Here is a 9,573-nt window from a genome sequence, read left to right on the forward strand (position 1 = left end):
GTCTGACCAATCGGACCTCAGAGAATTGATAGTGGGTACACACACCCCTCCCAGCCTGCCCCCAGAGGCCAGGAGCTCGTTTTTCCGAGGCTTTCTCCGCCCTTAGTTCACTTTCCCCGACACGTGATCTCCGGAGCTCCAAATCGTTCACCCGTTCCGAGCACACCCCCCAAAGGAGTCTCAATCCGGGCCCCCAAGAAAGTCAACAGCCCGCTCCACCCATTGCAAAATAAAATGAGCTCAGATGGGGAAGGTCCTGCAGGAACTGTGGCCGAGACCTTGAAGGCACTCCGCTGAGGAAGTCTTTTCTACTTCCATGAACTAAGGAAACATCATTTTCAGTTCCCGAATCTCTCCTCTTCCCATCATCCCTTAAACTTTGCGATATAATTCACATGGGAAGGATCTCAGGGCCACTGCCAGGGCCAGGTGCTTAGGGTTTCTCGGGTAAGGAGAACAGGCCTTTTCTCCTATCTCAACACGTGAATGAATGACCCGAGCTATAATTATTAGTCTTCTGCTCTTTCAGGTGGGTCATATTCCAAAACACCCCATCAAAAACAGTGCTGAGGGCCAACTTGGGCTGCTATCAGAGAGAAACATATATGGAAGGTGGCTCACTTTCCACCCCTGATAGCAGTTTGCTTGTCACTCAAGAGGGCAGTGTTCCCAGACTACCTCAGAATAACTTTTTCCTAGTTTTTTCTCCTCTACCAGACTGCAAGCTCCCCGAGGACAAGCTGTGCTTTCAGGGATAACTGGGGGAATCTATCTGGGGTTAAAAGATTTATGGATTTTCATCCTGGTTCTTGGTCACTTACTTCCAATGTAACTCAGACGGATCCTTTGTGGATCTAAATTATATCTGTATAATGGGCAGATTTATGGATTTTCATCCTGGTTCTTGGTCACTTACTTCCAATGTAACTCAGACGGATCCTTTGTGGACCTAAATTATATCTGTATATTAGGCAGGTTTGAACAGATTTAAGTCCTTGACAGTACTAAAGCCTATGAACCTTATTAATATTTCCATTCATAGCCCAGAATTTTGGGCAAAATGGGTAATCGGTCCATTTCACTGTATCAGTTGCCCAAGAGAGATCACACAAGGAAGCAACACATCATGTCCCCATCAGACTAGGAAGAGAAGCTACTCTAAGTTTTAAAACTCCAACGATCCTGGGAGAAATAGAACCATTCTGCCACTTGTCCCAGATGTAAATAAGCCGACGCTCTCAATGAGCTGAGAGCGCCATCTGCTGACAGAAACCTGCACCCAGCGTCTGCATGGACTTGGCAGAACAATGCTCCCCTCACCCATGACAGAGGAAAAAGAAATGGAATCCAGTTACCTGCTGGTCACAATCCAGACACTTTGTTGTTCCTAGATGCCTCAAGACAGTGGTACAGAGACAGACATTGAGGCTCATCCAGGCTGTCAAACATACAGTGTCCCCTGGCCAATATTTTTAAGGGACTGTTAACAGTCTGATAGATTGCCAACAATAGCAAGTTCCCAATGAGCCCAGGCTCTCTGAGGACAGCAGAAATAACCCATTCCTCACAATCAATTCATACAATCACCAATATTTTTATTGATAAGTGCAAAAGGGTTCCGGCTGCAGTCCAGGGCTGGGTGGGTGCTGTCTCTGAGGGCCTTCACACTGGCCCTGAGCCTTGCTGCATCCTCTTCATCAGCTCTTCATCTTGCATGGACAGCTCTGTCAGTTTTTTACCCATTCGCTCATGGATGTCCAAGTACTTGGAGACACATCGATCCAGACACACAGATTCACCCTTGGAAAGTTCTGCTTCCTTGTAATGGGGAGGGACACACTTGCGGTGGCAGGCACTGGTCATCCTGGGGAAAGCCAGAGGCCATTCAATATCCGCAATGCTTCAAGAGCCCCTTATCCACTCAGTGGAGGGCCCACTGACAACTTGGTCATACACTCCGGCGGGGACATAGAACTGAGCTCACAGGAAGCATATACCACTGAGTTGTGCAAAGTTTTTTCAACCTTGAACTCACTCTCTGCCTTTTTCCCCAAACAAAAAACAGCAGCCATTCCCTCCTTACCCATCCCGTCCCTCTCAGCCATGGCCACACACTCCCTGAATTCTATCCCATTCTTTCTTTCTCTTTTGCTCTAACTCAATGCTGTCTCACTAACTCATACTCTAGAAAATGTTTTCAAGCAAAGATGTCATCTTGCCAACTGTGACTTTTAAAAAAATATTAACATCTGCACAGATACCAAATGTGCATACTTGTGATTTGCAAAGTTGTTATTCTGAATATATTTCCAGTTGAATTTTGAAGGATTCAATTTAGGTTTTGTGAGTTTATTCTAACTAGGATTGGCTTTGTTTGCATTTAAGTTAAAACAAGCCTGTGAACAGATATAGAGGTGGAAGGGAGAAGGGTCCCCTCCCTACAGACACACAAAGAGCAATTTGCATCTGATTAGGCAAGTTTCTTCTTTCTTAAAGAAACATAAAGGAATTCCTGGATTTGTCCAGAAAATCTAGCAAATACTAGCAGGCGAGCCTAGTGTGTCGGGGAGAAGAATCTCCGTCAGTACCTGTTGTACATGTCGGCCATCATCTCCACCTCCAGCTCAGCTGCCAGCTGCTGGGCTCTAACTGGATCCATCACAGTCTCTCACACCACCGTGGTTCCCAGCTTCTTTGGTCCTGGGCTGGTGGAAGGAAGGGAAATATAACTTATCAGCACCCATTCACCCTTTAGAGGATTCTCACCCCAAGATCAGAGTGTGGCCTCCTTTGTTCCCCATCTTTAACGATCCATTTCCCTCCATCTTCCATCCCAGTTTAAAACCAACTAGGAAGTGTTGTAACATAAAAAGTATAGTGAACTCAGAGTCAGAGGCACTGGGGTCTAGTCACAATCCTGGGTCATCTCAGGAATGTAACTTAACTCTTTCAGGTCTTGCTTATAAAAGAGGGACAACAGGGCTCGAAAAAGAAAATGTCTTTTATAAACAGTCAAACACTACGCCAAAGGCAGAACTATGGTGTAATTATTACTTAGTGATTGAGTCATAATTTCATCCCTAGGGCTACGACCCTAACCTCAGAGATCTCAGTGACTTCTTGCCCTAAGGAGATGGCTTCACAAACTGCCACATCTAGAAAAATTCTGGCCTACCTCCCGTGATGATTGTCCACCAACCTAATTAGACTGGCCTCCTAACAAGTTAATCAATCGACAAACAGATTGTCATAAGTCTATCTTTCCAAACTGGAAGGATCTAACCAGCCCTGACCATTCCCAAGCACAATCTATGAGAAGGGAGGGGCAAACCAGGAACCAGATTAAAATATAACTGACTCCCTCCAACTCTACTGTAATCCCTTTATGTCACAGGATGATAATCAGCTGAGGCTGAAAAGCTCATCACTCCATGGGCAACAGAGGGATGAGCCATTGTCACTTAGCAAGACTGGTCTTGTACACTCCTGGTGGACAGTGTGTCCCTGGGCTTCCACTACAACTAGGTGGTGGATTGTTAGAATTCTCATAAGGTACTTATGAACTTTTAAAGGAGCTGGATCATTGGTTCACAAGATAGACTTCACACCTTTAGAGAGCATATAAAAGGACAAGCCCAGTGGGAGGAGATTCAGAGTCAGGATTCAGTTAAGGAGAGAACTTCCGGAGAGGACCATGGGAGATTCACAACTAGGATTGACTTCTGGGAAACCCACAATCCCACACTCTTGGAGGCGGAGCCTGATTCAGTCCCACTTCAACCTTAGTGTTGCCTGGAGACATTGGGACAAGAGCTTTCTGGAACCAAGGAGAGAGATAGGCCCCTAAGAAAGCGAACCGGGCCCAGGAAAAGATTCAGGACTTTGAAGGGCACAATAAAGGATTTGGACTGAAACGAAGGCTGCCTCCTGAAGCTCCCCACGGGATCTGCTCCCAGAGAACAACTATGATTTAGAGAAACAGAAGATTATGTGAATGATTTCTGGGCAACAAGATTTTCAAAGATTTCCAGTTGAGTGCGAGCTCTGCTAACGGGTTAAGTCACTTAGTAAGCACTTGCTTCGTGCTGTGCCTGGGGCTGAGTGCACAGAGAAAAAGAAGGGAATGGTCCATTTCCTAGAGGACCGTACAATCTAATGAGGGAGATGAACACGAGGAGATACACCCAGAGGGCAGCAGCTGGAGAGGTGAGGGATGACAGGCCTGCCATAGAGCGCAGGATTCTGAGCTGAGTGATGAGGCAGCCGGCGGTAGGAAGCATTAGGGACAGCCAGTCAGGAGGCACAGAAATGGGAGGTGACAGGAGTGTTGTGAACAAGGAGCAGTAAGACCAACAGGGGGTACGAATGCAGAGGGTGGTTGTGATTGTTGAGCATCCGGAGAGTTAGAGCGAGTCAGTGTCGCTCCTCTACAAGCCTTGGGTTTTTCACATATAGAACGGAAGGGGCGGCGCCGATGTGCTGGATCATGGCTCCTGGTAAACTTTAAACTGTCTCTCACCTTCAGGGAAAACACTTTTCCATCAGGACCACGTGACTTTTACAACAGTACTGGCCCACTGGGGAAGCTTCCTTCTCTAAGGGCAGGCCTCCGGTCGGTATTGCCAGGCCCCGCAAGCAGGCCGCACGCAGGCCGGACCCCATCCACGCTCATGCCCGTGCTCTCCCCCGCCGCAGGGAGGCCATGCCCAGTTAGAGAAATGATTTCACCGCCACAGGGATTGATCAGCATGAGGCCCGCCCTCCATCGCCCCCAGCGCCCGGGTTCCCTGTAATTTATACTCATGGAACTTTCTAGAGCTTGGGGGGTCGCAGGTATGCCCTAGAGCGGATTAAAACACGACTGGGAAACGTTTAACAAAATAAACAGAGAGCGCTGACCTGCGGCTCTCTAAGTCCAGGGGAGCGTGTGGAGGCCCCCCTGGGCCCAGCAGCCCCCGGATCCCTGTGCTGAACGCCGGTAAATGGGGGAAATAAACACAGGCCTACAAAGGAAACCAGTCAGAGGGACATAGGCCCACGACATCCCAAGACACCAGCGGTACCAGCGGGACACATCTGGAAACTGAGGCACGGAGCTAGGCCGCCCAGAACTCCCTACCCGCTCTGCCCTCCGCGGCGTCCGGTCCCGGTGTCCGCAGGCAGATGACCCGCGTTCGAATGCTGGGACAAGTCACTGGGCCGCAGCCAGCCTCAATGTCCGCATCTGTACCCGGCAGCCTCTGGGGTCGCTTCCGGCCGAAGACTCCCGATCCTAAGGACAAACCGGGAAGTGGAGCCACTTGTAAAGCTGCAGGGTCAGCGGGGAGCGCAGGTCGAGTTAGGATTAGGGGCTGGCTGTGGAACGGAGGCCCCCCCAAGAGATGACCAGTCAGCTGGTCAAGGGAGAAAAGGAAGGAGGGTCACGGGGTCACGATGAGGGTTTAGGTCATGGGTCACGGTGAGAGTCAGTACATTGCTGCCTCCTCCCGTCCTCGTCCCTCTACCCCCAAGCGGGTGACGAAGGACACACAGGAGACCCCGACGTTCGGAGTCCCCTCACTACGGGCCCAGGACCAACAGGCGCCCCCGGCAACAACACGGACTCACCTAGGAGAAGCGTGGGACCTTGGCAGCCAAAGTCTTGGGTCACTTCCGGAGAAGCAGGAAGTCCTGCCCCTGAGGAGGGTGGGGGTGGGGGAACGGGGAAGATCCGAGTCCGCTCTAGGAAGACAGGCGCCGCGACCATAGAGAGGAAAGGCGGGCGGAAGGACAGGAAGCTGGGGGCTAGAGGCGCGAGATGCAAGTGACCGAGCCTTTGTGACGTCACAGACGCCGGACAGGGGCGGGGCTTCGGGCTGCTGCCCTCCACGTGGGCTGGAGGGCCGGGGCCCAGAAGCCGCCTGACTGCTGGGAGGCGGGGGCGGGACGGAGGAGAGCCCACGGCCCCCCGCGGTTACAGCCTCTCGCGCGGCTGCCGCACGCACATTTGTTAATTTCCTACTGGGTGCCGGGCGAAGCGCTGCGGGTACAAAGTGTAGCACAAGCCAACCTCGGCCTAGAAGAGCCCTCCCCTCCCCCCTTATGAATAGTTCATCCTAGTACCCATTTTACAGATACAGAAAGTTGAGGTGGTGCCGTCTTCCCACGGATCACGGGCAAAGCCTGACACTCTCCTCTGCCGACTCTCCTCCTTCCCACCCCAACAAAAATATAACTCTTAAAAAAAACTGATACTCAATTAAATTTACCATTTATTCTCAATGGTGTTTAATTTTCCCCATTCCGTGTAAAGCGTTCTCAACGTCCGTTTTGTAAAATTCTGAGTCCCACCTCTCTCTCTCCCTCCCACCCGTTAGCTTTCCTTCCATAGCGACCTGGCCCAAGAGAAGAGGCCAGCCCCCAGCCCCCAGGCCTTCCCCAGCCCACCGAGGCTAGAGGGGGAGCGCGCCCAGACTGGGCAGCACTTTGTGACCCCGACCGTCTTTACTGAAAAGGCAGCTTATTCCAATGAACTGCGGACTCCAATTATTCCAATGAAACTGAGACCCAAGGAATCGGGCCTGTCTTTGTCCCCAGAACACAGAACTGGGGCAAAAACCCAAGCTGCAGAAGCGAATCTAGACTTTATGTAAACAAACATTTAGCGTGGATGCCAGCCAGCCAACGGAGGAATCAGCGGCAGTACCTGGCACGTTTTTTTGGTTTGTTTCCTCAGTCCCGTCTGATCCTTCATGACTCACAGGAGGTTTTCTTGGCGAAGAGCGTGGTTTGCTATTTCCTTCTTCAGTGGCTTAAATGCTATGCCAGGGTCCCAGAGCTAGTGAGTATCTGAAGTGGAATTTGAACCCCGGTCTTCCTGACTCCAGTCCCAGTACTCCATCCTCTGAGCCATTAGTCTGGTACAGTAGGTGCTTATAATATATATAATAACATAATATAATTTTATATATATATATATATATATATATATATATGTAGATAACATAATATAAATGCTTATTGACTGACACGACAGGATGCTCCTTACCAAGTCTTCAAACAAACAACAGAGGCTGAAAGAGCACTTGTCAGAGAGGTTGCCCAAAGGATTCTGGGTCCTGGTGGAGCACATCACTTTCCCTCCGAATTTCCAACCTGTTTTTGTGACAAAAATCATTGATCCGACCACAACATACTACCTTACTGCATCCACATGGTTTACCATATGGGAGAAACTGACCAATTGTGAGAGCTGATAATAATAGCACCAAGTAATAGCATCTAATAGCACAGATAGTAATAGTAGGCAATAATATTACTTACTACCTAATTTCTGGTATTAGTTTCTCCAAAGAATTCGAATCTAGACTTGATCTCAGCCACTCCTTCCTTCCTTTGACTCTTTAAAACCCCCTTCCAGACCCATGGAACCTTAGGCCTGGAAGGAGTCTTTTATGACATGAAACCAAAGAGCTGGCACTTTATAGCTCATATAGTCCAGCCCTCTCATTTTACAAAGGAGGAAACTGACGCGTGTGGTTATTAGAAGCCCGACTCTGCTACTTTTTAACTGTGTCTGCTACTCTCTGGGCTTCACTTCTCTCATCTATGAAAGGAAGAGGCCTGCTCAAAGTCACTTCCAGCTCTAAATCTATCATTGTAATGGATGGATTTTTACTAACTTGGAGGAGAAAAGGACACAGAGAGGGCAACAATGTAAACTAAAAAGAAACAGTCCGATTTCTTTGTTACACCTAAAGAAATGACTGCCTTTGATTCACTGAGAGGTAGTCAACAAGCATTTGTTAAGCTCCTACTATGTAACAGGCCCTGTGTTAAACAATGATCTAAAACCATAATTAGGAAACACCTCTCTAAAATCACCTTGTTTTTACTTTATATACTTTTGTGTCAATACTTGTATGTGTACATGTGGCAAATGTCTACCCTGATACTATGTAAATTCCTCAAGCACAGGAACTATTTCTTTTTAATCTTTATAATTCCAGGACCTAGCACAGTTCTTGGCACATAGTAGGTCCTTTATAAATACTTGGTGGAGGGATGAATGGAGGGAAGAGAAGGGAAAGGAAATGAAGGGTCAGGAAGGGAGAGGAAGGGAGGATTTTTAAGCTATTACTTCCTCCCCATCATGGCTTTCTCTTGAGTCTCAGCCACAAGGCTACACTTGAGTTCTTTTTCTAATTCTGCCATCAACATGTAGTGTGATCACAGACAAATCATTTCACCTCTTTAAGTCTCAGTTCCCTCATATGTAAAATCTAAGATTGGACCAATCACTTCAGGCTCCTTCAAGCTTAAAATTCCAGTTCCAGTGGGCAGATAGTTTAAATGTTTTACTATGGATTCACGGGGTTGGGCTAGGCCAACTGGCTTTCTCCTACCACCTTGTTTCTGAAAGGTTCAGAGAGGAATTGCTATGTTTTCCCCAAACCTGTTCCTTCCATCTCTTTCCCATCTTTTCAGGTAGACAGTCTTGTTTCTCCTCAGCTCTTATTTCTTATGGAATCCATAGATCTAGGGGAGAAGACCTTGGAAATGATTTAGCCCAACTTCCTAATTTTATGCTCAAAAAGAGTAGGAGATTTACCAGACAGAAGTCCAGTTATGAACCTAATATTCTCTCCTCAATCTCCACCATTTGCCATCCCAGACACTCCCTCTAAACAATCACTTGCTCCTGTATTTTGTCCAGATTCCTTTTCCCTACCTGACTTTGCCAAAGATGCTTCCATCTTCTCTCCTTTCATGGAAGGAAGTTTTATCATTGTATTTCACCAGGGGTCAGTATTGTTCTCTCCTAGATGGAGAAAACCAGGCTCAAGATGAGAAAAGAGTATGACACAGTCATCTCAGATCAAAGAATCACGGTCAAGCTCCCCCCCACACACACATTTATCCAGCCTCCATGGGCTCCCTGTATTTTAAAGAGGAAAGGGAGGAATTGAAGAAGATCTAGAAAAAGCCCCTACTAAGGTGATGAAAAGACTGAGGAATCGGACTCAAAAAGAGGCATTGTATTTAGATGAGAAAGCAGGTGGTTGGTTTAAAAAGTGGATATCTTTGGACTTAGAAGGGAAGATGGTGACCAGCTGCTTTCCATCTCCAATGAGGGCAGAACAAAAGGGGATGTGATTAAATGACAGCAGGCGAGTTTGGGACATATGGAAGAGTTTTCTGTCTGGGAGCACAGGAACATGGAGACAACAGGTCTAGGGAGCAGGAGCCTTTAGGTACTTATCGATTGTGTGTGTCCAGGCAAATGACAACCTCTTGAAGCCTCAGTTTCCTCAACTGTCAATACACCCCAGACCTGTGGGAATGCCCTCTACCCAGATCACAACTCATTATTACATCATTTTAGAATTAAGTTGAGATTGAGAGCTGGAATAGTGTTTCTCTGGTCATCTAGCTAATGCATGTCAGAAGTAGAACCTGAACCAGGCTTTTGAGTCCCAATTCAGCACATCACATGCTCCTCTCTTCCTCATCTATAAAATGCAAATGATAATCTTTCTACCAGGGACAAAGGCAGGGATAAATGTTTAGTCTTCTTGAAGTGGATTCTGGTCT

General features: G+C 47.8%; 1 protein-coding gene across 2 annotated transcripts; it reads right to left on the bottom strand.

Moving 5' to 3' along the window:
• Window positions 1-1,574: 1,574 nt before the first annotated feature.
• TIMM10 (translocase of inner mitochondrial membrane 10) lies at window positions 1,575-5,723 on the bottom strand. 2 transcript variants are annotated; one of them, XM_074274412.1, is made up of 4 exons: window positions 5,608-5,723; window positions 5,120-5,272; window positions 2,589-2,705; window positions 1,575-1,864 (listed from the first exon to the last, which is right to left on the bottom strand). In XM_074274412.1, exons 3-4 carry the CDS (start codon window positions 2,657-2,659, stop codon window positions 1,663-1,665), a joined length of 273 nt encoding a protein of 90 aa, XP_074130513.1. In that variant the 5' UTR covers window positions 2,660-2,705; window positions 5,120-5,272; window positions 5,608-5,723; the 3' UTR covers window positions 1,575-1,662. The 2 variants fall into 2 exon arrangements, with proteins under 2 accessions (XP_074130513.1, XP_074130514.1); XM_074274413.1 differs by lacking the exon at window positions 5,120-5,272 and having other exon boundaries at window positions 5,608-5,695.
• Between the last annotated feature and the right edge of the window lie 3,850 nt (window positions 5,724-9,573).

This window comes from Sminthopsis crassicaudata, chromosome 6 (genome assembly GCF_048593235.1).
Source record: "Sminthopsis crassicaudata isolate SCR6 chromosome 6, ASM4859323v1, whole genome shotgun sequence".
Lineage (NCBI taxonomy): Eukaryota > Metazoa > Chordata > Mammalia > Dasyuromorphia > Dasyuridae > Sminthopsis > Sminthopsis crassicaudata.

Coding starts and splice junctions, on each gene's coding strand:
- TIMM10 (XM_074274412.1), bottom strand. CDS start 2,659: ATGGATCCAGTTAGAGCCCAGCAGCTGGCAGCTGAGCTGGAGGTGGAG. Junction 1,865..2,588: donor ATGGCCGACATGTACAACAG/GTACTGACGGAG, acceptor GGCTTTCCCCAG/GATGACCAGTGCCTGCCACC.